At 38.4% G+C, this 15,278-nt stretch overlaps 1 protein-coding gene across 5 annotated transcripts in view; it reads right to left on the minus strand.

Moving 5' to 3' along the window:
* The window catches only part of LOC139611923 (inactive phospholipid phosphatase 7-like), a 61,650-nt gene extending 47,487 nt beyond the window's left edge, over positions 1-14,163 (minus strand). For 2 of the 5 annotated variants that reach the window (XM_071466961.1, XM_071466959.1), the window contains exons 1-21: positions 13,952-14,162; positions 12,999-13,194; positions 12,695-12,849; positions 11,610-11,808; positions 11,442-11,512; positions 11,264-11,333; positions 10,954-11,057; positions 10,358-10,464; positions 10,139-10,205; positions 9,423-9,546; positions 6,391-6,549; positions 5,035-5,476; positions 4,786-4,946; positions 4,508-4,596; positions 3,487-3,570; positions 2,695-2,844; positions 1,442-1,600; positions 1,203-1,306; positions 938-1,117; positions 416-504; positions 243-326 (exon numbers count right to left, since the gene is read on the minus strand). In XM_071466961.1, the coding sequence (XP_071323062.1) occupies positions 243-326; positions 416-504; positions 938-1,117; positions 1,203-1,306; positions 1,442-1,600; positions 2,695-2,844; positions 3,487-3,570; positions 4,508-4,596; positions 4,786-4,946; positions 5,035-5,476; positions 6,391-6,549; positions 9,423-9,546; positions 10,139-10,205; positions 10,358-10,464; positions 10,954-11,057; positions 11,264-11,333; positions 11,442-11,512; positions 11,610-11,808; positions 12,695-12,849; positions 12,999-13,194; positions 13,952-13,993 (2,836 nt within the window). In that variant the 5' untranslated portion in view covers positions 13,994-14,162. Of the gene's footprint in view, positions 1-242; positions 327-415; positions 505-937; positions 1,118-1,202; positions 1,307-1,441; positions 1,601-2,694; positions 2,845-3,486; positions 3,571-3,649; positions 3,716-4,507; positions 4,597-4,785; positions 4,947-5,034; positions 5,477-6,390; positions 6,550-9,422; positions 9,547-10,138; positions 10,206-10,357; positions 10,465-10,953; positions 11,058-11,263; positions 11,334-11,441; positions 11,513-11,609; positions 11,809-12,694; positions 12,850-12,998; positions 13,195-13,951 lie in introns of those variants that run through there. The other 3 variants (XM_071466960.1, XM_071466958.1, XM_071466962.1) reach the window with 2 other exon arrangements.
* Between the last annotated feature and the right edge of the window lie 1,115 nt (positions 14,164-15,278).

The raw sequence follows: 15,278 nt of genomic DNA on the forward strand, positions 1-15,278 counted from the left end.
TTTACTTTAATAGACAGTCTACTCTTGCTCAACAACCCAATTTATGTGAATATTTTCCCAGCCCTTAAGCAGATGTTTCATAGCCCTTACTTGAGACAAAGCTGAAATACATGTGTAAACATTCATACAACCACAAATGTCTATTCTGTAAATCAAATTTGCACAAGAGAAATCAATTAAGATTTCCACCTTTGGACATTAGTGTTAACCTTGTTAAAATAATTTGAGTTAGAGATGTTTACCTGGTGCAGTTGAGCGAACAGGAGGCATCTGCCCCTTTGAGAGGAAATTACGTAGCTGGGATTGTTTCACTGGTGATATCTTGACTGATGGAGAAAAACATCTGTAGTTAGTATTTGTTAAAATTACGAAGTGTGCTACACTTTTTATATCATAAACACAGACAGATTAGTACCTGAAGATTTGGATTTGGTCTTGGGAGGGGTAGTGTCCAGTCTGGCTTTCAGGAGTGCATCCCTTAAACTCTCAAGCTCGCTTTCCAAACTGTCAAAACACAGTAACAGGATGTTTTAAATTGCAAACAACAACATCTTTTCTAAGACCTATTTGCAATGTACTAAGACATATCATTTAGAAATGAATGTTATTATCATGTAAAGGCTGCCTCACTGAAGGAAATGAGGGCAATTTTTATGTTACTCATGAACTATGATGATTATGTTGTTAGCTTTTATGCCGTCCAGTTATGAAAAAGAACCTGCTAAGTAGAATTTATTCAGTTTTAATTATTCAAAAACTGCTCTAGATTCAAATTGTAGCCCATTTAAGTCACAATTAAATTGAAGTATGAAGGCTCTGATTCCCAAAGCCGCTCCGCAGGTTCTCCCTTCTCACAATGAACAAAGTTTAAATCTCATTTATCCCTGAGGTTTTCACATTCCTCCACTCCTACTCCTTGTTCTTTGCCTGGCCCTACCCAGCAGTTGTTGCTGTAGCAGTATTGCGGTTTATAGCTGGCGTGGTAGTCTTGTTGTAGAGCCGCAGTGAAGTGAGCTCCTTAACCAACTGGTCCAATCTGTTCTTTTGCTGGTTGATGATGTACAGGTTATTGGCCAGTGTGGTGTACAGACCCTCACGCCCCGGCACAACCATGTGTCTGTGAAGAGGAGAATTATTTCATTACAAATGAATCTCAACCCAAAATCTTTTCAGTATCAAATACTCCTATGGTTTGTGCTTACTTCTGCTTTTTCTTCTTCTCCAGGTGTTTCTCCCATTCCACATCCAACACATCATTGACATCTTCCACAGCAAACATGACATACTGGTACAGTCTGCGAATCTCCTGGATAAATGAAAAACATTAAAACAAAACAGACAAAATGCTGTGAGGTAGGTGATACATTCAAAGGCTTTATGATACTTCTCAGTATCCACTCATGCAAACATTATTTGAATCATCTGTCTTTCTGTGTCTCACCTTGAGCTGTTCCTCACTGCGTGGGTCCAGAGGTTTTTTGTACAGCAGCTGTCTGTAATGTCTATCTTTGCTCAGCTCACTCTGGGCTACGGCCTCTTCTGCCCCAGCAAAGCCTTCCAACAAGGTGGTCTTCAGAGTCCCAATGTCCCCATGGAGAGACTGAGAACGAGAAAAAGAAAAAAAAGGTTGAAAGAGGACTGCCATGCCATAGTTAGGTTAATTCAATAAGGAGATCAAACTTCTAAATCAACAAAATAACTACACGTATACGACAGTGCAGTTTTGGGCAAAGCTCATGTCATAATTCTGAAAATACAAACAAGTATAGATACGAATAATAGATTAAAAAGTCTGAGTCACAATATACTTTGTTACATTTGTTTGTAACACTATTTTTGTTGCTCTTCAAACAATATCAAACGTTAAAGGGGAGAAGAGCAGAATATAGGCTACAATCACCAGCAGCAGTGCCGTGCGTGACGCTGGACCCGTATTTGAGCATGTCTGTGGAGAAATAGCTTAAAACAACCTTACAATCGATATAGATAGGGTTATTCATGTTCGCCTTGTTGTGTTTGAGTTGTGTTTGAGAGTTTTTGACACCTGAGGCACTCTGGAGGCCCAGATACTTACGACTTTATTTTTACTTATAATTTTTATTAAAAATAAATAGAGATATAAAATATAAAATTAATGGGCCACTCTTTCAGACTCATCTGAAAATTTAATTCAAATATAATTTAACTAACAAGATAAGGGTACAGGACAATGTTGCACCAGTTTATTCTACGTTGGTACCCCATATGATCAGGATATTAATAAAAATAATTTTGAGTAGGCTGTGCAGACCAAATAAAAATTGTGCTTGCATCGTTTTTGAGAAATTAAATATTATACTTCAGAGCTAAGGCCTCAGCAACCAAAAGACTCCAAAGTGGTGACTCATTCGTTTGTGCAAGCAAAACAAACTGTATGCTCCATTAATTCTCAAGTTATGAGTATTATACATCAGATAAATACAGTGTGATAACTTGAGAAATAATGAAGCACAGATGCTTGTTCTGCTCGTACAAACATGCACAAATTATGTACAAATGAATAAGACCACTCCATGAGCCAAATTCTAATATTCAATTTCTCAAAAATGGTTGGAGCAACTGTTTTGCACACTACTGCTGCTGCTGAATGCATACAGAGGAGACACTGTTTAAACAATATCTGAACAAGTTTTGGTTTTTTAACTATGGTCTTACCTCTGTAGTTTCCTTGATCTCCAGAGTGAAAATATGGAGGTCCTCTGACTCTTTCCTCAACTCCTTCATCTCCTCATTGGTGCCAACCTTAAAGTCAGCTCTTGCACTTCTTGCCTTAAGGTCATCCATCTCCTTCTGGAAGTGCGCAATCTGATGATGAGCCAGAGACATGCTTAGTTACTAAAAAAAAATTTGAGGAAAATTTGTCCAGACTCATTTCAACTCTCTCAATACCAACCAGCACTGAGTTGTATCAGTTATTCATAAATCCCTCACTTTTATTCAAAGTCCTTTCTAAGTTCTTAGTAACTGCTGCAGTAATTAGTTTCAAACTAGTGATTAACTAAATGTAATGTTGCACAATTAGAGCTAAGAAATGCCGTTGCTAATTAAGATGTTTATGTATAAATAATAAGTATATTTATATATGGTAGATGTGTATATACATATATATCATGTATTAGCCAACTAACATCAGTTCTGTCAACTAGCTAGTTCAGTTAGCTAATGGGGTGTAAATATATGGTAGCAGTTATGTGGTAACTAGTTTCTGTGGTGCAATCTGTTTTACTCTAAAAAGTCATGTGTATCTTTTATTAAAATACAGAATTAAGCAACAGTACAGTTAAGTTAAATTAAACAAGGAAATCTGCAGTGTTTAGTCATAAACATAAGCATCTATCAAATACATTTATTTCCCCAATATGATTTGGACCCTGAGGCTCTCACTTTTTTTTAACCAATTAGAAGTGGTACATGGTACTCCTGTGTTGATTGTCTGACATGTCTCACCTCTTCCAGTATACCAGCCATAATGTGATCCGAGTCTTTCTTTTGCTGAAGCTGCTTCTCCAGGGCCTTCACACTAACAGCTGCCTGCATCGAGAAATACATCAACAAAATCTAAGATGGTAAGAAAAGAAAAGAAAAGAAAACAAAAAAAACCTACACTCACCTTCAAAGATTTGTCATCTACTTAGTTAATATAACATTTCCTTCTGCCACCAGCAGTGGAATATTCTGTTGCTAGGTAGCAACCATTGTCAGCGCAGTTCTATAGCAGTTACAGTTCAACTGGCATTATATCCACTATTGTGTCAGATCTGTTACCATGGAAATAGGTACTCTTTATCATAGCTGTTATCAGTTTACTATGTATAATGTTAGCTACTAGCTGTCTGAGGCTAACATGCTGCTAATACAGTGTATTAGAATTTGTTGATTTTTCTTAAGTGGACTGTATGTATATATATTTTACAAAAACAAGACTGTGTTGTATTTTCTATGTGGACTGATCTACCATTTCTCCCTGTAATATTAAATGACAGGAAGAAGCAAATGTAGCTACTTTAATGCGAAAGTTAATTTGGTTTTCTTGTAACTCCAATAATTCATGCTTAATGTGATAAGACTTCTGGTCTCAGCTCATGTTTATGGCGTCTCACATTTTTCTAATATGCAATCAGTATCACTGCTGACTGAAAAACTTTTAAGGTCATACTGGTCCTTCATTTAGCTCACTTATGCATAACTGTGCACCTACACACACACACACACAATGAGAGCAGGGGAATTATATTTATCAATTTAACTGTAGTATTCTCCAAATAAAATATTTTACAGTCATGCCAAAGCTACATGAAAGGGATCTCATGATAAAAACAGTAGAGAAATATAAGTTGCTGAGTATTTTACTGTTCTTAAAAATCAGATGGAGGTTCCCTGCCTTCCGTGGGTCCCTGTAGAGGACATGTTTATCTTTTGGCATATTTTTCAGCTTAATATCAACAGAACAATAATAAACAAACAGGACCTGTGGAGTCTGGACACGGCCCTGGGCAGATGGAGTAGGCTTCTGGACAACTGTGGGTGGTGTGCTGGTTTGAACTGGACGTACTGGAGCTGAGGCACAATCAACAATATTAGAATCACATGAACACCTCAAAGTTTAAGAATTGATAAACTGATAAAGAAATGACTGCCTCTGATAAAAAAATAAAAATCAAAAAAAATAAAATGAAATTATAGTGACCAACCTAAAAATAAATAGTAAAGTATAATAGTTAAGGACCTGAGGCAGGACTTTCTTACCTAATACAGCTGGTGGCTTAGTGGTTGAGAGTGGAGGGGCGGTCAAAGTACTGGAGTTGGAGACAACGGTTTTAGGTAGAGGAGAATTGAAAGAGAAAGACTGTGGGGCCGGGGCTGGGGCTGGAGCTGGGGCTGGTGCTGGGGTCTCCACAGCTGAAAACCTTAGGAAAGAGCGGACAGATTTGTATGTATTTGACTGTATGTATAAAAACCTCAGTCAGAACAGCCTTATACATAATATTTCAGTACCTCTCATTTAGATTCAGTTTCACCGTAGGTGGGGAGGCAGTTGCAAGGCTCTGTGGTGCTGCAGCTGGAGCTGTGGCTGCCACTGCTGATGGTTTGATGGAAGGGGTGCTGAAAGAAAACGCTGAAAGTGCTGATGGAGTGTCAGAGGGAGGTTTGGAGGCAAAAGAGAAGACTGAGGATCCTGAGCCAAAAGGTGTGGATCCCCCCAGGGAGAAAGCTGGAGCGGCTGAGGTGGAGCAGGTGGATGGGACTGAGAAACTGAAGCTTGATGCTGATGACGAGACAGGAACTGAAGGAACAACGCTGAATGGAGCAGTGGAGGAAGAGGCAGCAGGAGCTGGAGGAGTGGACGCAGCTGCTGAAGTGAGACCAAGGTTTGGGAATGCTGCTGGGGCAGATGGGATGGAGGCAGCAACTTTGGGTTGTTGGGCTGCCAAAGAACCTGTGAATAGAAAATAAATTAGGTGCCCTATCTAATTCTTGGAGCAACTGAATTAGCTTTAAAGACAAGAATGAGCGATTTTACATGGTTGGTTAGATGCTCACAGTCACGTTTCTGTCAGACTTCAAAGGAGCTTGCACAAATGTTTTGGAGCCTCTTTGTTTTGGAGTTTGACTGAGTAAAAACAGTGGTTTTCTAGCTCCATAAAAAAGTTCAGTCTCGTCAAAGCAGACAGCATGATTCATCTCATTCAATAAATGTTAGTCAGTGTGAAGTGAAAAAACGTCTGAACACAAAATTATTAGATTAAAAAACTCCAGCAACAGGAACAGGAAAATGAAAATATAAAACGACTGTCAGTAAAGGGCATTTTGTTTTACTAAAATTAAAAAAACATTTCCAATTCTTTTCTGCTACCTACAAGTTGTGAAAACAACTGGTTTTCAAAATAACTTGTAGGCCCTATTCGATGATGTAAACTGGGATAAGACCTCCAAACATTTTAAGTCTATTTGTAGTTTAAGAACTATGTTATTATCTTAAGACATTAATATGATCCTAATGGGGGATATATCTGGACGCGTGTTTACTTATTTGACTCAGGCTGTTAAACTGAGGTGCTGAACTCGTGTGGTCCGACTAAACTCCACAGACAACTAAAAAGAGGCTGATAATGAACTCCACACTTAAATGTCCCTTTAGAAATAAATGGATGACATGTAAAATCATATGTCTGTCAAGTCTGTTAACAACCTATGATGAAATCACACCAGACCATGGGAAGTTCTGGTTCGCAAACACAATACTAGATAATTATCACTTTTATTATTATCATTGCAATGTGTAATTTTAAAATTACTGGATCTCTGTCAAAAACTTTTTTGATCTAAAATTCAATTCACCAGCTTTCTTACCTGGCCTGGCCAGTCTCTCCCCCTCCAAGGAAAGGGCATTGGGGGGTGAGACCAGTTGCTTAACCCCAGGATTGAGGTTGAGCAGAGCAAATGGGCAGAGTAATCCCTCCGTGGACAGCATGAGCATAGTGGGTGCAGGGGGTAAGATCTTTTCATCAGCTTTGAGAGGGTGGAAAAACAGAACACAAACAGTTAGAAAAAAGACATTCAGAGAGAAATTGTTTACATGATGTGTGGAAAAAGACTTAGAAATATGTTAACAACAATTTCACAAAACAGAACAAACACATCACTGTCACCCACATGCATACACAGTCCATCTTCCTCCCTAGCGTAACTCCCCTATTTCCTCCCTCTTAGATACATTTTGCAACCTTCCACAGTTCAGGGAGAATCTCTACAGCTCTGTTAGGAAACTTTGTAGACAGCTTATTAATTGAGAGCCACATCCATGTTGGACAGCAATAGACCTCTGTGAGACATTATATAGCGTTCTGCACAGCTCTGTGTTTCCAACTCACACCACTGCATAAGAGAAACAATTACCAGAAAATGCTGTCTGCCCACTGTGCTTTCTCTGTTCATGATGACAAAACGTGGTTTGTCACTTTAATCGTTAAAGTGTTGACGGCATTTGGGCTCAAAGCCTCTATGTTAGTGCTGTATGCATCTCATTTACCTTGACTCATTCCACCTTCCAGTGGTTAAAATAAGCAACCAGCGTTCAGATGAAAAAGACACACTGTAGTCATGTACAAAGATAACATTCCTAAGATGCCTCATTTCGTAAAACACAGTCCAGAACATTACTCCTCTTGCCAAGCCCCAAAACTCTTCCTTGCTCTTCACACCCACTTTCCTGCACTTTCCAAATCACGCAATGTGCTGTGGGCTGCAGACAAAAATGGCAAATCCAGTCTAAACTAACATTTAAAGGATGAAACTGAGTATTCACACCCCAAATTAAAGAAACATTAGTCAGAGGTGATACTAGTCATTTCAGATAAGTCAGGAATGTATACTGAACACTCTGTTCTCTTTGTTCTCTCAGTTGTGTCTCATTTAAAACTATTCTTCAAGTGCAACTTTCACTGCCATCAGGGGAACACAGCAGCGGCTGTTCTTTCTCAGTGCATCTCAGTGTCTCATTAATTACCACTGACAATTATCCTACATTTTGCATCTGTATATTCCTTATTATGACTGCATATTAATGCTTTACTGTCTACATGAACTCAAATCTCTATCTACTACTGATATATAGACCCACACACAAACATACAATTACACAATCAATATACATATAGAAACATACATTTGACCAAATATTATCTTTCCAGAAATACAGTGATCCTAAGTTCTCCACAAAATAAACACAAAATGCAGAGAACAACAAAAGCACAAAAATACAGCATCTAATGTTTCGTTTCATCTCAGTTATGAAAGCATAGTTTGGAAGATAGTGAGAAGAAAAGAGATATAGGGTGAAAGAGAGAGTGAACAGAAGGGAGAGGCACACGGTACACCTCATCAGCATTCTGCAACAGGATTGTCTGGGCTTTGTTGTTTGTTGTGGTCCTCTAGCTTGTCTGAGCCATTTTAATGAGTGCATTTTTTTCTCCACAGATAACACTCTTGTTACTTTTCCTTCTCTTTCCGTATCTAATGTCTTGCTTCGGATAAAGGTTTTGATCAGACTACAATCATGTCAGAAATGCTGCTCAAATTGCAGGTTTTTGTTTTTTTTTCTTGAGGGGGAGAGTTCTTAGAATGAGCGGGGGAGAGATGTGACTAGACAGCAATAGCAGCTCTACGTGAATGTCTGACAGACTGGGCCAGTTAGGATAAAACAGTGTACTGAGACGGTAGCTTATCACTATTCTTTACACATGCTGCAATAGAACACTGCAGTGGATGCTGTATGCATAAAGAAAACTGAAATAGAGAGTTAACTTAAATATGACAGACACCCTCTGGTTCCCCTTCCATTAGACAAGATCATAAATAAGCCTATAAAAAAAACTGAACTTCACAGAAACCATTAGTTTGTAGAAATTTGAGAAGACAAACTGAGAAGGCTACGGTGCTTTGAACTTTTCCTATTCAATTGAATGCGAAAGTGGTCTCAGATTTTTGGACTCCACTGTATGTCTTACCAGTTTCAGTATGAAGTAGCATGTATTCTCATTAAAACAAGCTTATTGCGGTGGACAGTATCGCGGGTGGCAGACTGTGTACAAGCCTGCCTAAACACACCACACACCATCCACACTGACATTGAACTGTTTTGTCAAAAACCCAGACCAATGAGCAAGCTTCACCTCAGAAATGCAACACTACTTAGGATTAATGGCACCGTGAAATAAAAGTGATATCCAAAAACATATAGATGGCAATTGCAAGGAGGAGGGATCTAATGTAATATCTTCTAAATCTCTCAGATGTCAGTTGAATTATGGCCGCAAACAGAGTATGCAATATGTCAAAAATCTAAGTACTACCTACGTTGTGACAGTATATGAGATTTCATATACGATAGAGATTATTTATATTGGGCTGTAGTATGTTTTCCAGAATAATCTTCACAGATAAACAGTCAGATGGTAGTGCCTGTCTTTTGACTTACAAAGTGGTAAAATCAAAGCACTTCACTGAACAAATCCTGCCATAAAGCTGTCCTGCACACTGGTTTAAAACACTATCCCACATGATAGACATGATATAACACTGGGGTTAGCTGTAAGATAACTTCTCCCTATTCAAATTGGGTTCTGGTAGAACTTAAATCTTGATTGACTAGATTGAAATGACATAACTGTGACCTTTGCACAAATGCAATCCCCCAAAAAACAAAATAAGTATAATGTAACTTTTTTTTTTTCTAAAACAGATAACTCTAGTGGTCAGTGGCTCTAATGTTGGTGATAATGTGCAGAATGACAACCATCTTTGAGTGTTGGCTTTAAACATTCAACAGAAAATATTAGGGTGCATCAAGCAGAGGAAATACACAGAAAGCCAAATCCACTTACAGATGTGGATCTCTTGCTGGCTGGTGAAGTCGATGGCTAAACCAAGTGGCAGAGTGTCTTCATTTGTCTCGGTCACTGGAAGCTCAGCCCTACTCGCATCTTCCAGGATCCAAAGTTCCCAGATCTAAGAGGACAATAATTTGTGGGTCAGTCTACAGACGTTTGGTGGGTTTTCCTCACACCATCTATTCAGCATTAAACAAACTGTAAATTAAAGCTAATTAAAACAATGAAAATAAAATCTGTTTAGTCTGTAAAACACAGAGCATCAGAACTTTGTGTCTTCAGCTGTACTTTTTTACTTTTGAAAAGAAGCTCTCAGTTGGTTAAACAAAATTAACACAAGATGACATTATGCATTTTGCACTGCAGAACTAATAAAGCACTTAAAAAAAACATATATCCAGAAGCTGCCCTAACTATCATCACATGGGCTAGTTAAGCATATGGCATTAGGGTTTGTTGACTTGCAGAGGGGGAGTTCTGCTTGCATAAATGATTTAAAAGGAAAAGTGTTGACAGTTATGTAATTCTCTTTGATACTTTGGAGCATCTCAAACAATTACAATGTTGTGTTTTTCTTTCAAAATTATAGTTTGGTTTTAAATGGAAGTCCTTCATAGTGAGGAACACCTTTCATTTCTATCTATATTTTAAACTGGATGTCATTTAAACATAAGAAATCAACATCTCCAGATGTTCCCTTGATAAGGTACCTTGTCATCTTGTCTGGCTATGACGCTGACCTCGATGGAAGCTGCTGATGCCGCAAACACAAGGTCCCTAGATTAAACAATGAAGCAAAGCAAAACGTTACCAAGTTAACATGACGTTATAATAAAACAAAGCTGGAGAAACACATTTAAAGTCGACAGTGATAAGGCTTTTGAGTGCCTACTATAACACAAATGCCTGTACATTGTGATCAGTCTTACCAGTCCTCTACATGGCTGAGGAAGTAGTGGTGCAGTCGCTCAGTGCAGCTGCCATACACCGTGTCACTGAAGTTCAGATACTTTGTCTCCACTTTCTCATCTTTTTTCTGTAAGAATAAAATAAATAAAACTCACACTTTGTCACATTCATTTGGTTAAATACATTAACAAGATGGAACACATGATGACAGTTCTGTATGGTGGAAGCATATTTTTAGCTGCTTGATTATTTTATCATCATTATCAGAAAAACGCCCTGACAAATACTATATCAATATCAAAGTAAAATTTCATTATCTGTGACACAGTTGATAAACGTAAGCGCTTGTGTGATAACCTACTTCTTAAGTCAAATAACATAAAATACGATAAGCATGTGCATGACGACTGCAGTAGGAAGCTCTATGTAACCACAGAGCCACTGCACAAATTTTTTTTACCACAATACAGAGGCATAATTTGACCTTCAGGTAACATTTGTGAGAGTTTCATAAAAAATATATGGTAGCATTTATCTACTGAAGGGATGAGTACGAGGAGTAAGAAGGAGTGCAAAAATCCAAACTTGATTAAGTGAATTAAGTGGATATACTCACAGGGAGGGATATCAGCACTAGCTCAGGAGGGGTCTCAAGGGACCCATCTGCAGCAGCATAGACCACGGCAAACACAAAGGTTTTCAGCCACAGCACATCCAGAGCTGTGAGAGACAATGGGGAAAAAAGCCTTTAGTCACAGATGGGATTAAAGCACAGTAATGACAGTAAAATGCAAGTAAATTAGAATATGTAATATAGTAGTGGCAGGTTAACTCTGTCATTATATGCCATTAAACATCCAGATCAGTGTAAGGCCATACATTACAGATCCCATTTAATTTTACATATGTGGGGGTGGCCATCTTACCTTTGACAGGTTCATCAGGGGAAGAAGTGTAGAAGTGTGGACATGCAATAACTTTCTTCTCTTCTAGTACCTTTTGAACAGAGGAGAAAATCAGTTATTCATCGTGTCAGTAACTGGGTGATGCAGTTCTCAGCAATAAGCGTTTCAGTTTTGATTACAATGAATTGGATTCACTCACTGGTGTATACTGACTGACTGTGGCATTCATTTTTCCTGCAGCAACTTGTTTTCCTTTTGGACTCCAGCAAACTGTATGAAAAAAAAAAAAGTACATGAACTACATTTGAGTCACACTGAAGATATGAAGTACAGGTAAACTCAACATTTGTACTTAAGTCTCACTCACTGCATGTGATGCCACTTGAAGCAGGTAGCTCTGCCTGCACTTTGACACTGTCAGTCACATCCAAAATCATCATACTGCCATCGGACAGACAGGCAGCCAGAGTGGACACCTGAACGGGATTCCACTTCAGGTCCTGCACTGAAGTGCCAGAGGGTACGGCTGGCTGCAGTGAGGCAAAAGGTAACTTCTGTGGTCTCGCCTGGAAAAGAATCAACAGGTCAATGCTTAAAGTGACTACAAATGTTAGATACTAGAGCATTTGATAGCTGAATACCTGGGTAAGAAAAGTCATCAAATTTAAACCACAACGCTGCCATTTCCAAAAAACTATTTTATTATGTTCCTAGTATAACTGTCAGACAATGCCCATCTGCAGCAGAGGTTTAGAAACAGCGTATTTATAAAGGTGAAAATACAAAAAAGTAGATGAATTTGGAGACTTTATGGTGAACTTAATTACAAATTATGCTGATTAGCAAGTAAAAATTAACCGTCGGCTGCATGTCAAGATTTTCTTCATATTAGGGGTCTCTGCAAGTCTGCTGCTGTCATCACTAAAGCAGTGAATAACAATGTAAGCTTCAAAAAGGCACAGAGAAGCATTAACTCAGAACCACAGATGAGACTGCATTCAGGGTGTAATGATTCTCCAAATCCATAGTTTGGTTCAGACGTCAATTGCTTAACTAGAATTTGGTAAATATATATATTTTTTTAAACCAAAATGTCCCTGCACTGATAACTAAATGGTCACATGAAAAAATAAGTAGATAACAAAATCCTGTCAGACATTTCCTGTTCTGAATGAGTCTACTGTGTAGAGCTCTCTGTGAACATTTTTACGATAAGAGATCAGCAATTTCCCTGTTCATTTCAGTCAGCCATCTGCACAGTACTTCGTGGGGTTCTGTAGTGATCTAAAAATCTAGAGACCTAGAGCAACATGATCACGTAGACTACAGCAAAACTGTCAAATCACTCTTTAAATTGTGCTTTATGTTTGTTATACAGCCCCCAGAAGCTGAAATGAGGATTACATGTGCCTAACACACTGTTACATAAGGTAAACTGATGAAGGTAGTCACCTTGTTCATGAAGGTGCGGACATCATAGAATGTGAGGGACAAACCTGCCCCCTCAGACATGCCACATACTGACAAAGTAAGTTCATCACAACTGAGAGCCAAGTGGTGCACAGCCAGTTCCAAAGTCACCTCCGCCAAGGCTGCTATCCCATTGACTAGAACAAAAAGGAAAATTGGAGTGAATTGTGGGAAGGAGAGCAGAGAGGAAATTAAATGTAAAATGTATGCAAGTAACAGTGAAGGACATGACATTGCAGTGTAAAGGTGAATGGATAAGTATTCACATTTTTTTCACTGCCCATACCTATTTCGTTGGAGTTGCCGTCAGCTTTATCAGCAGCCAGTATATCTTGAGTTAGGTAAACCTTGAATCTTCTGTCAAGCCCAACGAAAGTTAAACCAAATTTATTTGAGATGGTAAGCAGACTAGATCTTTCTTTTGGCAATTCCTCTGTGGGCTCAAAAACTCTTGCTTTCTTCATCTGACGAAACTGAAAATCCTACAAAACAAAGACAAGCACTGTTTGATACCTCATAGTGACCTGTCAAGGGTGGTAAACAAAAGTGGGCCCAGTTTTTAAAAAAATGAAACTTAAACTGAACAATAGTATACTGTAAACATGCCTGGTAATGTACTTTGTGCGATACAAGACACAAGATCTAATTTTCTTTAGCTTCGTGAAACATGGTGGCCTTTAAACAAATATTTGGTTACTGTCAACTTGACCCAGTTAGTTTGTTGACACTACAGGTACGCAAACCCTCAAATCGAAGATTAAAATCTTGGGTAAAAGATGAAGTGCGTAGTGTCACATTAGCGATGGTAATATTGCTAAACTGTTTTGGTCCATCACAAGTATCCGATCACTATATTTCACACGCAGGCGGGTGTTCGTTTGCCTATAGTCAAGTTCACATTAAACTGTCAAAAAGCACATTTACTTTCATTACTACTAGCTACGACCGTGCTAGCATACAAACTGAGAGGGTACAAGTAAATATACGCGCCTTTTCTTGTGAGGCTTTTAAACGATTACTGAGCTCGTAACTCTTTTAATTGTGCCTCGTCTATAAACGTGGCTCTGTCAATACCTATGTGTTAAGGTTAACTAAAGAGATAACCTAAACTCAACCGGCTATCTCAGCAGCTAACGCTAAGCTAACCTAAACCACAGATGATGAACTGGCATTGGGCTAGCAAACATTAGCTCAGACATGCTAACCTGTCAACATAACTTTGTGGACAACAGAGCCTACCTTCATTTCCCTCTCAGGAGGGGAGTCCGGGTCGTCACTCATCTTGAGGGACAGACGGCGTTGCTTTTCCAGTCGACCTGTTGTATTTGTTAATTTTCTTTCTTACTCTCTATCTGAGGCAAATTTCTGGTGAGCCACATTGAACTGTGAGCACAGCTGAACTCACGCCGCGGCGCGATTTTGGCGAAGAGAACAACGTCACAGCTGCGTAGGATGACAAATAGATACCAGAGCACAGAGATCACAACACCGAGGCCTCATGCCAACAAAAAATATACTTTTAGCTGCTGTGATTATTATCAGTCTATTCATATAAGTGGCAAGAGGCTTTGCAATGACAATGTGGTCACTTAATAGCATTAAAAATAAATAAATAAATAAATAAATGTTAAAAATTAATTATGATTTCCATGCTGCATGCCTGTGTCCTGCTATATTTTATGTATAACTGAATGTAGCCTATTTGTGTGAGATATTTTTAATCATAGTTTATGATCATTCTAGCAAGATATCACAGTTACAAAGATGCATGTACTCTTTTTATTATTTTCTATTTCTCTTCTATATTTCTCTTTGAATAAACTTCTTACAGTAAATTCATCTGAACCACTTTGAAATCACATCTCCATTTTTCATATATCTTCCCAGAGGTTCTCATATACCTAAAGGGAATTTTTTCAATTATAATTGCATCACAAATTGGAGGTCTGTTAAGTCACAGTTTCCACATGAAATAAAACTTCTGGCAGTGTGTTTAGAGCTCCACTTGTCTTTGTGGGAATTCCAGTGACGTCATTAATTTCACAAGGATTACACCACAAAATAGCACTTGCTGTAAGAATGGCCATTTTTACGTGTCCTCTACTGGTACCTCAACACAGTTAAAAAAAAAGTTAATAAGATTGAAACAGAGACAAAAGAAAGAAGAGGACAGTTTATGGTGAAGTTAGAACTTTTATTAGAAAGCAGATTTTTCTGTATTGCATTTAAAGAAATCAGGTACTCTTGGACTACACAACTGAAACTGGTGGTGGCAAATACCATGATGGGAATGAAAGGTAGATTCTTATGCAACATCAAAAGTGGCAACTTGCATTTTTGTTGTATATATTATTGATGCTTGAGTCAGAAGGCGCATAAACATTTAAACATTTTTCATTAGAAACATAAAGCAGTATCAACACTGAAATTGTCCCATCCCAGTTTGCCTGGTCCAAGCCCTGTTGATAGTGAAAAACATCACTATGATCAAAGTGTAGGGTTGCATGATAAGATCCTCTTTTGTTGTATGGACTGTCGCCCATCAAGAGGTTACCAATGAGCCCAG

The sequence above is a fragment of the Trachinotus anak genome, unplaced genomic scaffold (genome assembly GCF_046630095.1).
Source record: "Trachinotus anak isolate AG129_WGS33_773 ecotype Australia unplaced genomic scaffold, CSIRO_AGI_Tana_v1 ptg000028l, whole genome shotgun sequence".
In the NCBI taxonomy this organism is placed as follows: domain Eukaryota; kingdom Metazoa; phylum Chordata; class Actinopteri; order Carangiformes; family Carangidae; genus Trachinotus; species Trachinotus anak.